Genomic DNA, 24,884 nt, shown 5'->3' with positions numbered 1-24,884 from the left:
CATGTTAAACAAATGCTGGATGAAAAAAAAAAAAAAAAAAAAAAACAGGAGAAAAACAATCAGGTCTTTCCTCGCGGAGAGGAAAGACCTTAAATATGTGGTGTGAGTGCTAATGAGATATCCCCATCAAAATCACAGTTTGTAAAAATAACCATTATAGTTTATAGTTCAACACGGAGCTGTGGCTCACACCGAACATACAATAGATTCCTTGAATCAGTAATCGATTATCAGGTGCATCATGACACGAATTGAATGTCCTTTGATTTTCCCCTGCTGTTGTGTATCAAATCAATATTCAAAATTCACAATAGGGAATTCTAGTCCTATAATATAAGACTCTGAAGGTTCATATCATTTACATTCAACGTTTTTTATCGGATATTATTTTTTACTATCAATGTTGAACCTCAGTGTCTTATAACAACCATCCATTTTCTCGTAGTGGATTCCCAACGAATTTTTGTGGGAACTTTGAACGACAATTTGACAATGTTTACGGCAGTTTTAAGTTTACTTACGTCATTATCCTTACAAATGAACATCTCAAATAATAAATAAAATGTCTTACCTTATCATATGATGGATTTATATCCTTTCTTGAACCACTTTTCAAACTGTCCCCCCTTATTTCAAATTGTCAAGCGGGTCAAGTACGAGAAGTTCCGCAGATATTTTCGAATGTTAATCAGTTGTACATATTTCAGAATATTCCTTGGAAAACGAATTTTGTTTTAACTTTAAGATGATAACAAATGATGAAATGATTCAAATTAATTCTTATTTCCTCATCAATAGAAAAGGAAGCTTACCTCAAATCTTTCTTAACCCTTAAGAGGCGACATTTAGTATTCATAAAAAGGTAAAGTATGGTTGTATAAATGAATACTATGTCTAATTTCTACAAAGAGTTATTGAAAACAATAAAAAAAATAGCTGTGTAATAAAAAATAATGGTCAAAGCTGGAAATGGTAAAAATTATTACATACATGAATAAGGTAGTTGGCTTTTTCAATTTACTTTCTTTACAGATTTTTTTCATGTTGGGGATTTGCCATTACAGCGGGGTTTTTCCTGATGGCCATATATATAACGCCGTTTTTTTTCCTCTCGCGGTAGACCATGTGGTATAAACTGCTTACATCAGCTTCATTTAAACTCTTGTTAATGTAACACTATTTTGTCTCATTGGTTTCCATACCACATCTCCTTGCAACTTTAGGGCTTATTTCATAATGCTTGTAGAGTAAAGCTTTGGTTGGCTTGCTTGCTTTGTTTGTATAAACTTTTACCTAAGCTTTGTAAAAAAGATTCACATATTAATATAATTTATATCTATATATAGTTATACAGTTAATGCATAGCTCACCGGTAACAAGCAGTCTAGTGTCAAATGTAAATCAATAAACGGTAAAATGTGATTCTATAAGTATTTTGTGATTAAAAAGTGATTCAAAGGATATGAATATTAAACGAATTACGCAAACCAATATAAATTTGAATTTATGCATTACAATATCTTTCATGTTTCTTATTCTGTTCATCTGCCGGCCACTTTTCCCTTTCTTTTTCTTATTTTAAACGACTTCAAGTACTATTTCCAAAAAACTTATTTTCTTCTTGTCATATTCAAACAATAATAATATTTTAAGCCCTTCAATGAGACATCACACAACAAAACAAAGGTAAAATTGCGAGATCAACATATGCATGAAAAGTTTAAATATCAAATGTCCCAAATCATATTGGCAAGAAGCTGGCAGATGCGCTAGGGATGGATTCAGTTTTGTTCGATTATTATAACTTTACTTTGTCGCTAAAAACCACCGGCAAATATATAAGCGATATCATAAAAAGCACCAGCACTTGTATCAGATGTTTAATTGTAAATGCATTGACCGTAGACAACTTCATAGAAGATGAATCAAATACAAAAGAAAGGCGAAGGATGCGATTTGAAGCACGTCGCTGTCCTTCCTGTAAATGTTGTGCAGAGTGTTTAAAAAACTGTACTTGTCGAGAAAGGAGCAAATTTAGTGTTGAAGAGTTTCTACAAACACCGAGAGATTAAAATTGCATTCTCTCTTGAACTTTCTTCTCTAAAAACTTGCTATTATTCTTTGTAACAACTCGATTTTGCAATACAAATATTGCCTCGCCAGCGATTATTTATTTCTATTGATACATACAAGAAAACGTTTGGTGAATGAGAATTGGCTCGCTCACCCCTGTTGTATGAACTCGTATTTTGAAAGATAATTATATACTCATCCGCTCTCACAACTAGAAATTGATTTCTACTGATGCTTAACAACTTGGACAAGAGAACTGTTGGTGAATGATAATTGGCTCGCTCACTGTTGTATGAACTCGTATTTTGAATGATCATCGCCTCGCCCGCTCTCACAACTCGCAATTGATTTATGTTCATTCTAAGCAGCTTGGACAAGATAACTGGCTTGTTCACTTCGTTGTGTGAACTCATATTTTGAAGGACATGTATGGCCCGCACAACTTAGAAATTAATATCTTGTGATGCTTAACAACTTACTAAGGAACATTTGGTGAATGAGAATAGCTCACCTTTGTTTTGTGAACCTGTACTTGGAAAATCATGTATTGCCACGCTCGCTAGCATATTTCATGAACATTTGGACTCGTATTTCGAAAGAAATTTATCGCATCGCCCGTTCTATTGACTAGAGAACATTTATTTGGTGAATTTGGCTCGCACGCCCCCGTTACGTGAACTCATATATCCAAAGACATTTATAACCCTGCCCGCTCTCACAACTCGCCAATGATATCTGTTGGTGCTCAATTAACAACTTGAAGTAGAGAACTTGTTGTGAATGGTGATTGGTTTGTCCCTCCCTCCCCCGTTATGTGAACTCGCGAAACTGCATTTGAAAATCAGAATTTGACAGTTCTAGTATGGAATTGTAATAACAAACTACATGTAGATTTCACCGAAGATTGATTGACTAGCCCATGTAGCCCACAAGAATTATTGGGTACGAATTGACTCGCTTACTGAAGAAGTTATACCTATAATTTATGTTTAAACATATTTTTTATTTATCTGTTGATACATTATAATTGTATTTTGGACATTGTTCTGTACTATATGGATTATAAATATTATCGTCAAATTCGTTTCGTTCACGAAATCGTTAAAATAAAGAATCGGCACATATATTTGAAATAAAATGGCGTGAAAATAATTGTTTGTCAACTGAGGATAAAAGTGATGGATTAGGAACATTATTTTAAACTATTAATGCGGTTAGAAGTTACTTTCATTCATATTTAGGTTGTTCCTAATAATTTTATTTGTTTTGGCAATGGATTATTAATTTAAATTTTTGCAAATTACAAATTTTATAAGACTCTGAGGTTCAACATTGATAGTAAAAAAAATCCGATATAAAAAGTTGAATGTAAATGATATGAACCTTCAGAGTCTTATATTATAGGACTATAGTGAATTCGAAATGATATCTTTTGCCGTATAGCTTGGCTGTCACTAATCTCAGTTTTTACAGTTTACTATGTGTGAATGAGGAGGTATTTAAAGCACACTTAACTGTTTCTGTGTTGTCCTTTATTTTCGAAGTCAACAAAGTCATTAATAATTGGAATATTCAGTTAAAGGACAGTATCTGCAAAGGGGCAAATTTTGAAATTATGAACGCTTCTTAAAATTAAATGATTCTTGTTTTGCTACAATATGAGGTGTAACTCATCAGAAAAAAATGAACAATTGCAGGCACAATTAATTCCAATCTTAATTTCAGTTATCAATTTTATCAGTTCTGAAGTTAAAAAATCATTCAAGATCTTTATTATTACTTGGAACTTTTTGTTTAAGCAGAATTGTGTTTGTGTCGCGAGACTTAGGTACCTTTAAAAGAGGGACGAAAGATACCAGAGGGAGGGTCAAACTCATAGATAGAAAATAAACCGACAACACCATGGCTAAAAATAAAAAGACAAACAGACAAATAATAGTTTAGAAGACACAACATAGAAACTGATTACAAAGCAACATGAACCCCACCACAAACTGGTGGTGATCTCAGGTGCTCCGGAAAGGTAAGCAGATTCTGCTCCACATGTGGCACCCGTCGTGTTGCTTATATTATTACAAATTCGGTAAATAGTCTAATAAAGGTCAGACAATTCGGGAAGGCGTCCGTAAAATTTACGAAGAGATGATTTCAACTTCACAATGTGGAACTCTTGGTCTAAAAGCTTTCTTGTGAGTAGCAATCCTCTATCAAGGAAATCATGATAGGAAATACAAGCCCGGGCATATCGTATCAATTGGGAGATATATACTCCGTATCCAGCTAGCGTTGCTGGAATGTTGCTACATAGAAATAGAAAGTTCACAATTGGGAAGCTGAAATCTTCTCTTTTGTCGTAAAGTTTTGTTTTCAACCGACTCTCATTGTCAATTTCTAGATGTCAGTCAATATATGAGGCAGAATTAGCTGTATATGTAGTATCCTTTATCTCTAATTCGAAAGGATAGATTCGTTCAACATAAACACCAAATTTTGTATTATTTAGTGAGAGAACGTCTTCTATAAAGTGGAAAGTAAGATTAAAGGGTATTGCGTGAAGTCAGCCTCATAATAATAAAGAAAAAAGTTGGAAAGAAGAGGGGCACAATTGGTTCCCATTGGAATTCCGACAGTCTGTTGAAAAACACGTCCTCCAAACGTAACAAATATGTTGTCAATCAAGAAATCAAGACAAGATACCTGTATCTAAGTTCACCATTTGAAAAATATGTATTATAATTATCGCTCACTTTAATTTTCTGCTTACTAGTATCTTGTTCATCCTTTTTATCCGGAACGCTTTCGTAAGGTGTCCATTTTATCCGTTGGGGTGTACATTTGACGTCTGTTCTGGCCGGTAAGTTTCCGTTTCTCGTACGTTGCATATCCTGTAAATGTCCGTTTTAGGCATTCGTTACCCGTCCCTTTTATTTGGTCAGTATACCAACGGACACCGAACGGATACAAATTTTGACAACGAAAAACCTTTTTTCATCAGGTTGGCATCCGTTAGAGCTATCCGGTAGGTGTGACCGCAGCTTTAGATAGTAAAATAATAATCTTTCGGTACTAATTTTCAAATCAGTCCAATAAATCGCTGATATCAACCTATGATTCAACTTTCATAAAATTTGGGTATGAATTGTACATATGAGAGCGCCTAAAATGCAGTTCTCAATATAATTATATTTCTAAGAGACACACCTCTATGAAAATTAATTGATCGGCACTAATTTTTGAATTCGTCCAAGACATTGCTTATATAAACCTATGATGCAAGTTCCATACAATTCTGGGAAGAATTGTACATTTAAGAGTGCTAACAATGAAATTTTGAACAAAACTATTATAAAAAAAACTATATGACATATGTTTCATAAAAAATCTTGCAAAAATTGTAAACGTGACACCGGACGGATGAACGCACAGACGGACGGACGAAAACACAAACGCCAAATATTTCCATTGACTCTGCAATGCATTACGCGGAGTAAAAAATATATATAAGTGTACGATTTGCCCGACCTTTTTGCCGCTTACGCCCACCGAAATTGGTCAATAAGTAAATTGAGTTACTTTAATTTTTCACAATCGTATTCAAACAAACTCAATATTAAGGTGCCACAAAGATGTATTAATTTTAGTCTAAACCATGACAAATGTAACCAAAACCATGACGAAATTCTAGACTCTTAACTTAACCATGTCAACCACTTAACCAACCATACCAATTTGAATATCTTGGTTATCCTGGGTTAATTTATTAATTACAACAATTTCAATTCAGATAGTTTGACTTACAATATAGATTCAAACATTTAATTTGCTTTTTATTTGCTCATTTGAGAAGAACTGAGGCAATTGTTTTGGGAAGTTACATAAATTATCCATGACCAACTTTTTTTCAAATTATGGCAAAATCACTGTACTAAACGCTCCTCGATATGACGACCTTACTACCCGTGCTACTGATGAGTCGTGGATGTGCGATTTGATGTTGAAGAACAATTGGTGGCTTTGGGCTCTTTGATCGGGTTTTTGTCTCTTTGACACATTCCCACTTTTCATTTAAGATTTTATTGTGTTACAAAATGCACGTCTGTTATCGGAATTATACTAGTATCCTTGGTGAGCCCCCTCCACAATATTTATAAAGGATTAAGAATGTTCTTTTAAATATTATTTTTGTACAGTAGTGTGTTTTTAAACATTTGAGGAGGTAAAATTTATTATTTTGTTCGAATCAAAATGTCCTGAGATGTTATACTTTTGAAGGGCATTTTGTCATTGTAACAATGTTATAAACAAGCAAAGAAAGGGATAAAGTTAACATTAACATGATTAATCAAACAGACAACAAATATAAATATTAACATGTTTTAAGAGGGTTTATGAAATTCAAAAAATCCAAAATTTAAAATTGATTCTTTTAGTCAGAAGAGCATTAGTTAAGGAACAAAATAAGCTAGAAATATTGATAGCTCCTTTTCGAGATATACGTTTTTTTAAACAGGCGGGGAAAAGCTGAAAAGATCAAACGTTTGCTAAAATTTCGGCAAAAGACCCTTAATGAGCTATTAAGTGTGATATAAAAAGATAAATGGGTGTTATAGGGCAACATTTTTTCATAAAAAAACAAAGGATTCCGAACTTTTGACAGAAATTCCAAAACCTCACCTAAGTACATCCTTAAATATATATAAAAATAAGCAATGCAAGTTACCATGAAAATTGCAATAATGTGCAAGTTTCGTCATAAAGGAGCTTGTAATTTAAGTTTTTTTACGGCGAGGATAGTTTTCTCGATAAAGATGAAGGATTAATGTTATAGTACAGCAGCAATTATTACGTGAATATCAGAAATAAATATGAATATATATCTGGCCCTTATTTGTCCGACACATTTATCAATGTCTAGATTTTACACGTGTATGTTCAAATACTAACATATAATCTTATAACTATTTTTAAGTTTTACATGTTTTTTTTTCTATTGAAATTGTTTTACCTATGAATTTATCTTCTTTTTTAAAGGGAGAAAAGTGTGACGTACTTTTCATAGGTATAACGTAGAGTAGACATAATGATTGAGTGTGATTTGTATTTGCTTAGCGACAAGTTGCAATGTTATATTTATAATAACGTTTGAAAATAGAATGGAGTATTTGAATAGAAACATTATACAATTTAAGACATGAATGCAATTATCTCTTCTTACATGGTGTGTAAGTTAAGGAGATCCATAATTTAAACTTCTGTACTGGTCTTGTACAATTTACTTTATTGAGGTCGTATTTGGCATTCATATAACATTACTTATTTCAAACGAACGCTCCTTTTCATAAATTTTGTTAAAAAAGATTGCACATACATCTCTGTCTGCGCTGCTATCAAGTCAGGTAGTTGATTTCAAATGTGGAAAAGCAAATTGTAATTTGAAACAACTATGTTGTTTCTATTTACGTTGAATTACTTATTTTAGTTATGAAGCAAAATATTCCAAAAGAAACCATTTAATTTAAAAAAAATATTAGTTAAGAAAAGAAAATCATAAAAGTACAGCTTCATATAAACGATTCCAAAATATATGTTCAAAATTGTCATTTTCAATAAGAATATCACTATCATATGCCTCTAGGCACGTAACTTTGTTCCAAATCCGTAAAAGAGATTTAGGCATACTTTGAGCTGGAATATTTTGGACTAAAATAACAATCAACATATTACGACTTTCTTGAAACATTTGCATTCGAGCCATATCAAGTTCGAATTCACACCAAGAACTTTCCAGAAATGTTTCACTTATCACTAAAATAACTTTTCGACTTTGAGAGACAGCTTCAACAATATTATCCGCTATTAGGTTACCAGCTAAAAAATCACGATGATGCAGACACAAAGATTGTTCCTTTTCTTTTTCGAGAAATGTACTCAGTGGACCACACACCCATTTGTAGTCTGCATTGTGATACGCCACAAACGCGCTATATCTATATTCCTTTGAATCACCCTCCAATTTGGAATAATGGCGGTATTTCCGGCGAATAGTTAGGTACCAATATTGAAGAGTTATCCTGTATTTGTATGCTATACCACTGGCTGTAATTATAATTATCAATAAAACTGATAATAACACAGAGAAAATCAGCCATACTTTGGAAACACACATTGTTTTTATGTCATGCAAATTTTGGAATGCAAATGCTGTTGTTTTATAGCTGCCGTCAAAGTACCTGCACGAGTAGTTTCCCCCATTGTCTAGCGTCACATTCGTAAAATGAAGCCATGCTATAAAATGCAAAGAATCACAGTTGCATTCAAAAATATTGCCTTGTAACAGTAGTTCAAGTTTATTCATTGATTTGATGTTCAACACATCTAATTCTTTTGTTGTTCCTCTCTCTAAATATCTAATTCTATTATCTGATAAATCAATGTAATTCAATTTTGAAAATTTTGAAAACTTCATATTAATCTCTGTTAGAATATTACTTGACAAAATTAACTTCAATAACGATTTGTACTGAGATTTGAACAATAAAGGGTTTAAATATTTAAATTGGTTTGCTGAAAAGTCAATTTGTTGAAGTTCAATCAGTCCTTTCAGAATTTTTCCATCCTTGTCTTCTTGTAAACCACGACTTAAATTTGCGCTTCGACTTTCTAGAACTTTAAGTTTTTTAAATGACTGAAAAACTGATAAATCAATTAACGAACAATTGAATCCGGATACTTTTAATATCTCTAGGTGGTCAATTCCACGTAAACGTCCAGTGCAACTTTTAAATGGAGTCCAGTTTAAATCTAATACTCTTAATTTACGTCCATGTGTTACGTTAACATTTGCAAGATGTAAGGCTTTTATAACTATACGTTCGGCAAAAATTTCCTCTAAATTAGGCGGTAAGGGAAAAGTGTAAATAGTACTGCCCCTTTTGAAGACTTCTGACACATTGTTATCTGGGAACATCAAAAACTTGGATGTCTTGGGGGATATGTTACGACTGAGCGATCCGACATTCCAAGGACTAAGTAGGTCCTGTTGTGATGCATCTATTGTTTTTAAACCTGTCAGCTGGAATAATTCAAGCGCTGAACCTGTATCGCCATATATGTTATTCCGCGAAAGATCTAAATGTTCTAAACAATTCTTGTATTTTATGGAAGAAATCGAACCTGATCTGATAACGCTAATTTGATTTTTTGCTAGTATTAAGCTTTTTACACAAATTTGACCCAGAATTGTGAAATGTTCAGGTGTTAAGATGTCAGATCCAGTACGAGCTCTATAATTGTAAGACAAATCAATTTCGCTCATATTCCTGTCTTTCAACGGTATAAGAATGGGTATCAAATCCGATAAACGTATTAATGAATTATAAGATAACTTTAATACATTTAGTGATTTAAAAGGAGCAAGTGTTCCATATTCAACTTTCCTAATTGCACAAGAGATAGCAATGTCTTCTATAGGTAAATTGTCGAACACTAAGAATGTTTCATTTGTTAGATGCGTGATGAAGCATGGCTTAAAATGCAATATCTTAAGTTTTTTCAAATATTTAAAACCATCACCAAAACGTCCATTTCGAATACCATTGATGCTTAGACTCTGTAGGCTAGAGAGAAAACTTAAGGAGTTATCGGGATATTCTTCAGAGAATGTATTATCGGATAACTGTAAATTTAGTAAATTAGGAGTACTGTTGAACACACACATAGGTAACGATCCAACATCCAAAAAGTTCGCACTGAGATCAAGAGTTTGAAGGTTTGCAAGGCCTTTAAACGCATTCACATCAATGTGTCTTAATCTTGATGTGTGAATGATCAATGTTCGAAGTTTAGCCAACTGTATGAATGTTTCATTATGTAGCAAAGCGATATTGTTGCTTGATAAATCTAATATCGTTGTGTTGGTTGGTATATGTCTCGGAACTGTGTGGAAATCCATGTTTGAACAGTCACATGTGACAACTTTTTCGGAATATGTCACAGTGCAATGTTTGGTAGAACAGCATGTTAAACAAACATTCCATATATACAATACACAAATGCACTTCACTGAATTATACATATTCATTTTCACGTTTAATAAATAAATTACAATCTATCAAAATTTTAGTATTGAGGCTTACATCTCAACACGTATTTATTTAATGACAAAGAGACTAACATTGGATTTTAAACTGAATATTCCCGTTTCGCTAATGTTTGAATATTATACCACAAGTCGAATTTAAAGGTAATGACCTTATTTAGAAATTGTATACACTTGTTCACTTGTGCGGAAACTAACATTTAGATAAAGTGTTTGTAATCTAAACGATTTGTAATAAGGAGTACCCATATTGCATCCATGATTAAATTCACAACCTAAAAATCAAATAACAGTTGGTTTGTTATATTTCCTTAAATATTTTGAACAATTTGACATAAGTATTTGTTTATTATATATTTTTAAGAAACGGATTTTCGTAACATATTGTATTTGCTCATTTTAATGCCCAATTTATGGGCATTAAGCATTTTGGTCTGTGCGTCCGTCCGTCCGTTCGTCCGTCTGTACCGCTTCGGGTTAAAGTTTTTAGTCGAGGGAGTTTTTGATGAACTTCAATCAACTTGAAACTTAGTACACATGTTTCCTATGATATAATCTTTTTAATTGTAATGCCAAATTAGAGATTTTCCCCAAATTTCACGGTTCACTGAACATAGAAAATGATAGTGCGAATTTGGCAACCGTGTACTGGGACACATGCTTGTTGTGGGCGTCGCATGACAACGTTACTGTAGATTTTACTGTTTCCAGCGACTACTTCATCTGTTGATGTACATGTATACTGTGAATGTTTTGTGAATATTTAAATATATTACCCTTTTAAAAGACAAGCATAATGTCAAATTATAAAAAAGTACACATGATTAAGTCCCTGAGAAAAGTTGTAAGATTTTCGCTTCTATATTTGCCTAAACGGTACAATCTGGGTACTTGGCGCAATTTTGGTACTGTGATGTTATAGTCATTTGAATAACACAGTTTAGCTTGACATCTTGAAACAACTGGCATAAAGAAACAAGGTAAGGGAGATTTAAGGGGGGGGTGTAAATCTACAAATTGATGTTCCGACGTCCAACTTGGATTTGGAAAAAAAAAACTTATTAATATATCGATTTATCGGTTTCAGGGAAAATTCCTACCCATTCATATATTCCATCAGAAAATCACAACCCATTGATATTCATTTCGGGTGCTCAATGCTCTACAACATTGTCCTTGATTTGCAAACTAACTGCTTTTGATCTAAGCGAAACTGGTGTGTCTTCAGAAGATCAAACGCTCGTCTGGCGTATCAAATTATAAGCCTGGTATCTGTGATAACTATTCCAAGCTATCATGACATCTATCATTGAGATTTTAGGCAAGTAGTATTCGTGATTCATTTATGAGATAAAAAGATCTGAACATAGATTATACAGACATCTGAATAGGAAATGAACATGTATTACCAAATTGACACATACAATCCGACAAAATTGCTATATTGCAACCGTGTACTGGGACACATGCTTGTTGTGGGCGTCGCATGACAACGTTACTGTAGATTTTACTGTTTCCAGTGACTACTTCATCTGTTGATGTACATGTATACTGTGAATGTTTTGTGAATATTTAAATATATTACCCCTTTGAAAGACAAGCATAATGTCAAATTATTAATAAAGTACACATGATTAAGTCCCTGAGAAAAGTTGTAAGATTTTCGATTCTATATTTGCCTAAACGGTACAATCTGGGTACTTGGCGCAATTTTGGTACTGTGATGTTATAGTCATTTGAATAACACATTTAAGCTTGACATCTTGAAACAACTGGCATAAAGAAACAAGGTAAGGGAGATTTAAGGGGGGGGTGTAAATCTACAAATTGATGTTCCGACGTCCAACTTGGATTTGGAAAAAAAACCTTATTCATATATCGATTTATCGGTTTCAGGGAAAATTCCTACCCATTCATATATTCCATCAGAAAATCACAACCCATTGATATTCATTTCGGATGCTCAATGCTCTTCAACATTGTCCTTGATTTGCAAACTAACTGCTTTTGATCTAAGCGAAACTGGTGTGTCTTCAGAAGACCAAACGCATGCCGTATCAAATTATAAGCCTGGTATCTGTGATAACTATTCCAAGCTATCATGACATCTATCATTGAGATTTTAGGCAAGTAGTATTCGTGATTCATTTATGAGATAAAAAGATCTGAACATAGATTATACAGACATCTGAATAGGAAATGAACATGTATTACCAAATTGCCACATACAATCCTACAAAATTGGTATATTGCAACCGTGTACTGGGACACATTCTTGTTGTGGGCGTCGCATGACAACGTTACTGTAGATTTTACTGTTTCCAGTGACTACTTCATCTGTTGATGTACATGTATACTGTGAATGTTTTGTGAATATTTAAATATATTACCCCTTTGAAAGACAAGCATAATGTCAAATTATTAATAAAGTACACATGATTAAGTCCCTGAGAAAAGTTGTAAGATTTTCGATTCTATATTTGCCTAAACGGTACAATCTGGGTACTTTTTTTAATTTTTGGTACTATGATGTTATAGTCATTTGAGTAACACATTTAAGCTTGACATCTTGAAACAACTGGCATAAATAAACAAGGTAAGGAAGATTTAGGGGGGGGGGGTGTAAATCTACAAATTGATGTTCCGACGTCCAAATCGGATTTGGAAAAAAAAACTTATTCATATATCGATTTATCGGTTTCAGGGAAAATCCCTACCCATTCATATATTCCATCAGAAAATCACAACCCATTGATATTCATTTCGGGTGCTCAATGCTCTTCAACATTGTCTTTGTTTTTGCAAACTAACTGCTTTTGATCTAAGCGAAACTTATGAGGAGTATTCGTGATTCATTTATGAGATAAAAAGATTTGAACATAGATTATACAGACATCTGAATAGGAAATGAACATGTATTACCAAATTGACACATACAATCCTACAAAATTGCTATATTGCATCCGTGAAATTGCCCCATATTGATATATATATTTGACATAAAAAAAAGTTACAGATACCACCTGCACCCCTGTGTATACCAATCTATAGGAAGAGACCCACCGAGCATTACTAAAGACGAGGTCATTTGTTTTTCATCTTATACGTACATCCCACATTTCCTTATAAACACAAGGTTCTAAAACATTTTAAAGGAGTAGGTTCAGTAAGACCCCTTTTTGGCCCCAAAATATAGCAGTTTTACAAAATTGTGAAAATGCAATCTTTAAGCTATTTACTGCAAAGTAGAATGCTTCTGCTACATATATTTGGGCTGTTTTTTTTTACAATACAATGCACTTATATTGGGTACTAGCATCATTAAGTCATGCTAAATTACTGTAATCTTCACAATTTGAGCATTTTAGTTTAATTTTAGACGGTTTCCGTCTTAAATGAAAGTGGCCGCATTCTTGTTCATTCATAATATTGAAATGTAAGTTGTATTTGATGATAATACATAACATATATAAAGGTTGAGGATGAACACGGATGCGGCCACTTTCAGTTTTGACAAAAACCATCTGAAAAGTGACGTTTTTTGGCATATTTGATAGATTGTTCATAATTAAGCTTGAATCTGAGCGTTTTTAATGACTAAATCAGTTAAAATCTATCACATAAACTAATTGACTCAATTGAAATAGACAGATGAACCTGTAATTTGAGACCAAAATCAGCCCTTACCGGACCTACTCCTTTGTAATTTACCATATAACTGACAATTACGATATCCCTTACAATGCACTTGATACATTGACTCGGAAAACCCTTCAGTGTAGATGTTTGTTATTCACACGCGACCATTTAAGAATTAATTCCAACTTAACATGTTATCGTCTATTAAGTCTGAAAAACAAAGGTCATTAATCACTAAACTGTACTTTCCCATTTATAAATACGATTATGCATCTTTCAAATATTTTCAAACACCCGGTTTTCTAAGGTTTTTCCCCGTTGAGATAGTGAATGTGTAATATACATATGTTAGTCTTTCAATAAATCTTCGGTTTTATTTAGAGGAAATTAAAAAGCGTAAGTGCATTCTAAATCTTTTGCAGCAGTACAAAAAAAGTGTGAAAGATAGTCAAAAGTAAAACAGAGTCACAACCATTCTCAACCAAAAGGATAATGCATGTCATTAAACATGTTAAAACCTTTTTAAAATCACAACCTCAAATTCAATCTATTAAAACGTTAGCTGCATGTTGTTATACTGGTTGTTTTAAGAAATATCTCTTTTATAATGTACTAGTTGATAAATATCATTAAAATATCAATGATGGAGTTAAAAATAAGTTGATACAATGTGTGTATCAATGTCAAGAAAGGGTATTAAACTTTTAAACTGCAAGGTAAATTAGAACACTGCCAAGCTGATGACATTGGTCCTGTTTGATTCAATAGATATGTAAAAAAAAATATAAAGCATGGAAAGGCTGTTTCAAGTTTGATTCGATGACTCTCTCCGACAAAAAGATCCGCAAAAATAGAAAAGAAAAATATTAAGGCTTTTCTTACTGAGGAATATATTACATTAGCTGTATTTGTATTTATTTCGGAATTATAGGCACTGAATGCTCTTCACCTTTCGCATTTCATTTGGCCTTTTTTTATTATTTTTTTATTCGTGCGTTACTGATAAGTCTGTTGTAGACGAAACACGCATCTGACGTAACTACAAAATATCAATTGTAAATGATGTGTGAAAAATTATTAAATATTGGTATACTGTGTATGGTTTTCGGGAAACTAAATGTTTTCTGCTTATATTGAATTAAGGTGACAGAAAATCTACACATTTGTCCTATTTCAAAGGTTATCTAAATAATTTTTCTAACAAATAATCACGCATAGGCTAATTTATAACGTAAATGTTAATAAGGGCAATAGTAACATACCACTGTTCACAGGTCAAACATTGATTGAGAGAAAACAAATCCGGGTTAAACATTTTTATAAAAATGCCAAAATTGTTGTTGCTTTTATAGTGATCAAGATAATAAAACTAGACTACTATACTCAAGTTTTGGACATTTTTACATACACATGTATATGTCTGTTTGTCTTTTTGTCAATATAAAGCAATTTTTTTGCGACAGTTATACAAATGAGAGGTTTAGCTACCTGGTGGGACAAGATTTGATCCACCATATTCTACATAAGGAGATGGCTGTGTATGGAACGCCGTAACTGCCTTATGTTAAAAACTTTCATTATATGATGGTACTTTGACATTATATGATGGTACTTTGACATTATACGATGGTACTACGACATTATATGATGGTACTTTGACATTATACGATGGTACTTTGACATTATATGATGACACTTTGACATTATACGATGGTACTTTGACATTATATGATGGTACTTTGACATTATATGATGGTACTTTGACATTATACGATGGTACTTTGACATTATACGATGGTACTTTAACATTATACTTTGCTTTGTCAATTTCGAGTAGCTCGGTGTCCTCTGCAATTTTGATTTTACATTTTTATATCACCAGATCAACATCAAAATTGGTAAACAAGCATACACAAGAATGAAGGACTTTTATATTTTTTTTACATTAATCAGTACAAATGCTAGATCATTGATAAATCGATATCTTATAAATAGTTCTCATTGATGTAAACGGGAAACACTGATACCCTGTTATAATTTTTAAGATATCTTTTTTACCTTAAATGTGATAAAAAAAATCCCATAGCAAGTGATCTTTAAGAAGGATTTCCGAATATCATTCTTAAAAAAAATAACATTCATATTTTCTTTCTTTTCACCCTATGTTTCTATTGTGGATATTGTACCTTTGACTATGGGTTGATGCTTTAAAAAATCATGAAAATTCAATTTTTTCGCCGAAATTAATTTTTTCATAGCAGATAAGATCGAAAAATGATGAAATAATAATTATTTAGATTTTTTTTTAATTTTAAATCAAAGTTTTCTTTTGTCAACTGCATTTTGAAATGCAAACTTCAAACCTCCGTTCGACAGATGTTGTATGTACAGTATACAAATGGATCAACATAATAGAAAGGTTGACCATATAATAGTTTCTACTTTGCCCACTTTCATTATTTAGAAATAAAAAGTAGTAATTTTTATTGAAAGTTCTATCGACAATAGAATAACACAGATACATTCAAAACCAAGGTTATGTCAATTTACCAAAATTATGAAGTCTAGACTTTATTTAAATACACATACGAGATATCATGTGTCATAATAAAAAATATATCTCGGTGAGCCATTTTAAACTATCAGAGTATTTATAAAAATGTCTTTAACAATTAACTTGGGTTATCTCGCCTGGAAATGTCCAATATTCTTGAACATGTTTCCCACGAAAATACGAATACGAATACAAAAGTTTTATTTTGATTCGGTTAACATTTAAGAATACAAACATAAGCTCTTAAGAGCTTTTTACCGAATATAAAATAACATAAACACAACATTTAAACACACAAACATGCAGACAAGATATATAACAGCATAAGCACATTGAAAAACATGCAAAACACTAATAAAATACATATCTTAACAACCAAAGCTGAAGCACAACTAAAATTAAGCACTAATAAAAATATAGTACACATGCAAACATTTAAGGCATACTAGCATGTTAGAGCAACTTCTAAAATATGAAAAAGCTTATCTACATGCAGATCAACAACATTTTGAACACAAAAGAGGAAGAACTTATTGAATTTCAAGACCAGAGTTCAATGGTCATAAATAGACTTAAAATTTTATCGGAAGAAACTACATGCAATATAGGGTCAACAAATGCATCTATTTAACACTATTTAGAATTGGTTTGCTGAACCGAGTTGAATGTCATCAGGTCAATGATGTAGTTACCTCATAGCATTATGGACACAAATTGAGGGTTTGTGTATAGTTCACCTCATGGAAGTGCCCTTTTTTGTTGGTGAGCACATTATTTGAACATTGACTATATTTGATTGTTTGTATCAATAAGCTTTCGTTGAAGTTGTTAAAAAGTTACTTGAATAAAGAGATGATTTGAATGTTTTAGTATGCAAAGGTGGGGTAAGCTTATATCACCACTTTTCCTAACCTCAAACAACTTGACCCAATTAACTTGATTCCATTATGTCTTTCATTTGATGAAGAGAGACATGTTGTTTTATTCTCTCTCGTTCTTTTCAGTGACGCTTGTCCAGGCCACACCTTGTTTGTCTTTTGACCTTGACGTTAGCTGTATTGCACATGAGTGTATTGCCAGAATGTTTGTCGTGACTGTCAGGTCAAATTACCGTTTTAGTGTTAACTTGTCTCAAGCATGTTTATTTCTTTTTACCTGGGTTTCAGATATTTGACTTTTACACATATAGTGTAAAATAATTGTAACTTTGACAAATTTCTCCCATCATAGAAAGTGGCAGGGAATGATTGCCTTTAATGGAAATGCAAACAAACAACTTATGAGTTGGTTGATATAAACCAAAATTTATGTATGAAACTTCATGTACAATGGTGTAGTTCACTTTGTAATATGAGTGCTGTAATCGTAGAAGACGCAGTGAACAGAGTGTTGTACATGTATTTGTATGCTTTCATGTGCTATGCATTATGCTCATAAATGAGCACGAGTGTGTACATAGAGTGAATCCATACTCTGATTTTGTCAGTCAAAATTGAGGTCAAAACAATCTATGTTAGCGATATTGTGGAAAATATCTTTAACAATAAAATAAAATGTTATATAGAAATGTTCATAGCAAGGTTCTGACCAAGTGCATCCTGGCCAACACAGGCTATTACAAATCAGATGCTGAAATTTTAAAGATCAACTTGTGTTAATTTATCAACAAATAATTTCTTGTAATAATTTCCAAAAACTTTAAATAGTCATTTATTTCAAAGTTTTCATTGATTAAATGGCCAATTGGGGCAAATATTGGTCGGTCCCCTTCTTCTGTGTTATTCAATTTAATATGTTCTTCAAGTCCATATTCTAGTAATTCGGTTCCACTAAGTTGTATGCCTACTTGGTTTTGAAGTTGGCCAGATGACCACAAAATCAAAGGAGACGATATAACTGTACACGTCATATGACCAGCCCATGCTGTTTTCCACCGTTGAAGCCTTCTGTTTATCTCCCCATTATATATGAAATGTAGAGCTTCTAAATGCTGAAGGTTAAATGGTTTTAGAATATCTTGATCTTCCGAATAATAAAATAATAACATAGGATACCCTCAAATATGTCCCTCCATAATCTCTTAGACCCTTGATTGTGGGTACTCCGGCCTGTTAACATACTTCCATCACCCCTTTCACTGAGCATAAAGTCTGCAACTGACACGTTTTCCAGTCCCTTGTCCGATCTAACCCTTAGAGGCACACCGAAGTTGGCGACACCTGACAAAAACAGATTTAGACTGTTAGAGACGTGTTGTTATTACAGCATTTAAGAAAATTTGTCATTCTGCTTAAACCATCAACACCACCTATTATTATGAATTGCCAGCGTACAAGCTTATGGTTAGTGTCTATATGCCACAAGTGGTTAGTCCCCATTACGTTATAAACTCGTTTGTGAAGTATTCCCGATTTCCTTGTTTGAGCTTCAGATGAATGTAAACGTTGAATAGAGTCTATTAGACGCCATCTCTGTACTCATCATCGTTAAGTTCTGAAAATGTACGTTTACTCAGATCGAACTGTGCCATTCTTCGATATATTCAGTTACGAGCAAAAGCTTTGCAACAAATCAAAATCCATTATCAAGTAAATTTTCAAGTGTTGATTTGTCTATGTCAAATTTAGGAGGTCCGGAACTTCCTTGAATTTTCTGTGGTTTAATAGTCCCATATTTAATACACTCAATTCGACGCTTCATCATGTCTGCTGTATTTGAAACTCCTAGAGCTTCTTATTCATGTCTCGAAAGCATACCCACAATGTTTGGTGTTATTTATTCTCTTTTATAATGTACAAACGCATGCTTCAAATCAACCTTCTTTAGTACACTCAACATGAGTGATTCGTCCATTTTGTTTTTTTATGCCCCATTTATGGGCATTATGTTTTCTGGTCTGTGCGTCCGTCCGTCCGTTCGTCCCTTCGTCCGTCCGTTCGTCCCGCTTCAAGTTAAAGTTTTTGGTCGAGGTAGTTTTTGATGAAGTTGAAATCCAATCAACTTGAAACTTAGTATACATGTTTCCTATGATATTATTTTTCCAATTTTAATGCCAAATTAGAGATTTCTCTCCATTTTCACGGTCCATTGAACATATAAAATGGTAGTGCGGATGGGGCATCCGTGTACTGGGGACACATTTATGTTTTTTTCTAATTTCCCATGATTCCTTTTGTCTTTACAAAATGACAAAGTACCATCATATAATGTCAAAGTACCATCATATAATGTCAAAGTACCAGCATATAATGTCAAAGTACCATCGTATAATGTCAAAGTACAATCATATAATGTCAAAGTACCATCGTATAATGTCAAAGTATCATCATATAATGTCAAAGTACCATCGTATAATGTCAAAGTACCATCATATAATGTCAAAGTACCATCGTATAATGTCAAAGTACCATCGTATAATGTCAAAGTACCATCATATAATGAAAGCTTTTAACATAAGGCAGTTACGGCGTTCCATAGCTGTGCGTGCTAGCTTGTGGAGTATTTCCATTCGTTTGATATGTTTGAGCTTTTGATTTTGCATTTGTAAAGGGACTTTTTTTATTTATGGTATTTTTATTGTTTTACTTTTACATGTAATTCCTGTCTCCCAAAATGAAACCAAAATATGTTGCAACACCTATGGAACGCCGTAACTGCCTTATGTTAAAAGCTTCGTAAATCCTTCATATGACTCAATGACAAACCAATATATATGTGTTTTCAATGGGTTTTTCCTACTACTCTCGGTTTTTATTTCACGTGTTTAAAGTATGTCTAAATGATATTTAAACTTGACATTATTGCTATTTAAATCATATGATCATGACAGGTATCTATATATAAAATAAAATGGTACAATGACCGTTTTAATAAGATGCACACTGTCTTAATCGTAATAAATTTTTTTTTAAATATTTGAATGATGTGTAATTCAGACCCACTTCCTGAACTTTCTTTATCTAGGAAAGCATGAAAGCTGCATGACCAAAACTTGACCTAAACAAATTGACATATTCATTTATGGTCAACCTTTTTTAAACAATTATCTTAATAATATCTTAATTTACGAAAAAAGAAATTTAACGATAAATAATTTCCGTATCGATCGAAGCAGTGACTTCTAAATTGATGATACACTTGAAAATTTACTCCAGCAGCCACAACTTGTAATTGAAATAGACATACATTTTGTATATATACGCCCTGTGAAAATGATTATTATAAGTAATAGTTTTCGTATTTTTCTTCGCTGAGTATGTTTTGAAATCAAACTTTTTACACTGTTTAAATATTGGTTTATACCTATCTTGTATCTATTGGTTAAAAGCGCTTCGGACGCATTAAATTATTTAACGTGTTGTTTTCAATTTTTCACATCACTGGGTCGATACCTCTGCTGGTGGACTATTAGTCTCTGAGGGTACCATCATCTCAGAAGTCAGTACTGCGGTACTGACATAATTTAACAACCTTTCTAAAATTGTCCGTTTATAAATTTTAAAATTATTAAAAAAAACTAAGGTTTCAACTCCCTCAGACAAAGTTGACTTAAGATGAATTAGGGTATTTATTTTAGGTATTTTTGACATAGCTCTTCAACGGTTTCGGTTTGGCTTTGAGAGTTCCTGATGAAGGTAAATCCAGAAAAGCGCTTCGGACGCATAACATTATTAAAAGTGTTGTTTTCAATTTTTTAAACTGTTTTTTATTCAATGTATTAAATTATATTTGGCAAAAGGCAAAGCCTATGTGAGTACTCTTCATAGAGAGAACACATCGTGTATGTATAACAAATAGTGGGCAAAATCATAACATTATTGATCATTACGTAGTAGTTTATCTAATCAAAACCACAAGTCACTTCGGAAACTGGATGAAGTTAAATGACATCACCATTGAAAAGTACAAAACTATTTTTATGAAACTACATAAATGATGCTTGGAAGGCAGTGTTCGTTATGTTTTGATTTACATAGTATTGGCGGCGAAAATGATGTAACTAAATGTAATGTGAACAAATGTTTATTTGGGAAATTTGAAACAACTCACTTATACATGATATAGACGGCCTTTTATAAGGATGTCTAATATTGGATCGATTGGACTGGATAAAACATGGTTGACAGAAGCTACTGTCATTATTGATTAATTTTCAAACATTTTCTCTTGCGAAAAATATGTTATATATGAATACTTCTACTTATTCATGCTTGACTTGAATAGTTTTCTAATGATTCTCATTGAATTGAAAGATAAGTATCTTTTCCATGAACGAAGCTCTGCAAATGGAATCTTGAAGGTTTTCTTAAAGCACTGCAACCATCTTTTGACGATGAGCATTTCCTGTTTCAATTTCAATATATTCAGAGATCTAATTACATTATTGGTACGATAACCCTTACTTTTAAGTTTGTTTAAAGGTTCAATGAGTTTACACGGATGACATTGTGATTTCCGCACTTTAAGTACAATATTACCGTAACATTTAGGATGTGAAATACCATTTTTACTAAGTTTTCTACAAGTACAGCCAAATTTACTTCAAATATTTGTATCTATGAAAGAATTTAGAAAAGTTTTTAGTAATTTATGGTATCGAATCCCTGACACAATAATTTCCCAGTGATGCATTGATTACGTTCGTTATAATCTATGACATCAGAACACACACGGGCATATCGAACGAGTTGGGATAGTAACACCGTATGATGGAGCCAAAGGCACATCGCCCTCTAAAAAAGGAAAATTAGCAATAGGAAATGAAAAATCGTCTCTTTTATCGTAATTTTCAGTATGTAGTATCCCGTTAGAAATTGAAATGTCTAAATCTAGAAAAGGGCAACTGCTGCTGTTTATGCTAGATTTAGTTAAAGTAAGTTCTTTTAGGTAAATTTCGGAAGTATATTTAGAGAACTCTGGATTATTTAACAAAAAAATATCATCCAGATAACGGTAGGTATTTTGAATGTATCAACCAAATATAACAAGGATGGGTCTTTACTAAGTTAAGTCATAAACTTAGATTCTTAGCAAAAGCATTTTTAACACTCCAAAAATATTTAATACCATTATTTTCATAAGCTTTATTACAAAAGTTAATAACCAGTTCTTTGTTAGTAGTAAGGGAGGTAGTTACAAGCACTGATAGATTAGTAGTAGAACACTTACTCGATGCGGAGATAAAACGGAATTTAAATGTTGTTTTTTTGTGTAATTTCGGTAATCAGTACATGGTAGGGACTTTCAAATATTCGGAAGATGCTTTAAGCTGGGTAATGGCAGTGGTATGCTTGTTAACGATTTGACTCTCTGTGGTGCGTACGGACCTAAATGTAGAGGAATTTATAATTTCGTTTTGATGAAATACCGTGTAGTATATACGCCACACCGCCACTACATTATTGGCTGTCTTGTCTACCGGTACGAACACAAACGCTCTGCGAGTACCTTGAGTTTATTTTTTTATTCTAGAATTGGGAATATCATGGATCCTATTATCTATTTCAGAATTGTTTTCCAAATGAGATATTCGAATATTAACAGTATTCATAATTTTATTCGAATAACTGTCTAAAGATTTTTCATTAAATTTTTCACGTTTGCACCAATTTTTACAGTAGGCAGACAGAGTTTCTTTAATGACCTGACGAATTGTTTCCAATCAATTATAGATGGAGGACGTTTCGGTCCTTTCTTTAGAAAAGTTATGTCCTCACGGTCTTCGACGATGTTTAGGTCTCCTGTTATGAAGCACACTTAACTGTTTCTGTGGTGTCCTTTATTTCGATTTTTTATGTGACAGAGGAAGTCAACAAAGTCATTAAAATAATTGGATTATTCAGTTAAAGGACAGTATCTGCAAATGGGAAAATTTTGAAATTAGGAATGCTTCTTAAAATTAAATGATTCTTGTTTTGCTCCAATATGAGGTGTAACTCATCAGAAAACAATAACAATTACAGAGACACAATTAATTCCAATTTTAATTTCAGTTATCAATTTTATCAGTTCTGCGGTTAATAAAAACATTCATGATCTTTATGATTACTTGGAACTTTCTGTTTGTGTTTGTGTCGCGAGGCTTAGGTACCATTAAAAGAAGGACGAAAGATAACAGAGGGAGAGTCAAACTCATAGACAGAAAATAAACTGACAACGCCATGGTTTAAAATAAAAAGACAAACAGACACACAATAGTACAGAAGATACAACATAGAAAACAAAAGAATGAGCAACACGAACCCCACCAAAAACTGGGGGATCTCAGTTGCTCCAGAAAGGTAAGCAGATCCTGCTCCACATGTGTCACCCGTCGTGCTACTTATGTTATTACAAATTCGGTAAATAGTCTAATTCTGTAGGTCACATTCGTGAAAAGGGAAGGATATTGCAGTTACGACATAAGGTACATATCCGATATCATCTGTGAAACTTCCATAACGGTCAACCAACTCGTGATGGTGTCCGTAAAATACGAAGAGATGATTTCAACTTCACCAACTCGTTTAATAGCTTCCTTGTGATTAGCAATCCTCTATCAAGGACATCATGATAGGAAATACAAGTCTGGGCATATCGTATCAATTGGGAGATATATACTCTGTATGCAGGCGCTGCTGGAATTTTGCTACATAGAAATGGAAAGTTCATAATTGGGAAGCTGAAATCATCTCTTTTGTCGTAAAAGTTTGTTTTCAACCGACCCTCAACTTCTAGTCAAGTCAAAATATGAGTCAGACTTAGCTGTATCTGTAATAATCTTTATCTCTAGTTTGATGGAATAGATTCGCTCAAAATAGTCACCAAATTGTTTTTTTAGTGAGTGATAGAACATCATCTATATAGCGGAACGTAAGGTTAAAGGATATTGCTATTGCTAGTTCCTGTATGAAGCCAGCCTCATAATAATAAAGAAACAAATCGGCAAGAAGAGGGCACAATTGGTTCCCATTGGAATTCTGACAGTCTGTTGAAAAACACGTCCTTTAAAACGTAACAAATATGTTGTCAATCAAGAAATCAAGCATCTTGATAATGTCATTTTCAGATAATTTTTGGTTTGAATCATAGTGATTCTTTACAAAGTAGGATTTATCCCTTCCCAAGACAAGATACTTGTTTCTACGTTCGCCATTCTTTTTAATGAAACAAAGTATTACCAACTCTTTCAATTTGTTTTTTATTTTGGAATGTGGAATACTTGTGTAAAGTGTAGAAAAGTCAAATGTCTAATACTATTGCAAGATAAGAGAGTCTTAGATTGTATGTACTCTAAAAGATCTTTGGATTTTTTTAGTATCTACATCTGATTCACGCCACCTCTAGTTTCACAATAACTTTGGAGGCCGGCTTTGATTGCTGATTGTTATAACGTTAAGGTCACAAATATGTGGTATGCAGTTTAACAGCATTTGCCAATAAAATTATAACGAAGTTTATTGCACATGGCTAGCTCACTCGTCTGTTCCTTAAAATAAACTGATGTCATTTATTTCATCAAGCTTTAAATTTAATCGGGTT

The 24,884-nt window shown here is 32.9% G+C and overlaps 1 protein-coding gene across 1 annotated transcript; it reads right to left on the bottom strand.

The window, feature by feature from the left end:
* Nucleotides 1-7,331: 7,331 nt before the first annotated feature.
* Nucleotides 7,332-10,282, bottom strand: LOC139512267 (toll-like receptor 4). The gene has a single exon (XM_071299765.1). It carries the CDS (start codon nucleotides 10,151-10,153, stop codon nucleotides 7,619-7,621), a length of 2,535 nt encoding a protein of 844 aa, XP_071155866.1. The 5' UTR covers nucleotides 10,154-10,282; the 3' UTR covers nucleotides 7,332-7,618.
* Nucleotides 10,283-24,884: the final 14,602 nt, after the last annotated feature.

This window comes from Mytilus edulis, chromosome 2 (assembly GCF_963676685.1).
Source record: "Mytilus edulis chromosome 2, xbMytEdul2.2, whole genome shotgun sequence".
NCBI lineage: Eukaryota > Metazoa > Mollusca > Bivalvia > Mytilida > Mytilidae > Mytilus > Mytilus edulis.
Note: the sequence above shows the minus strand (reverse complement) of the source record. Positions and strands in the feature narration are given on the sequence as shown.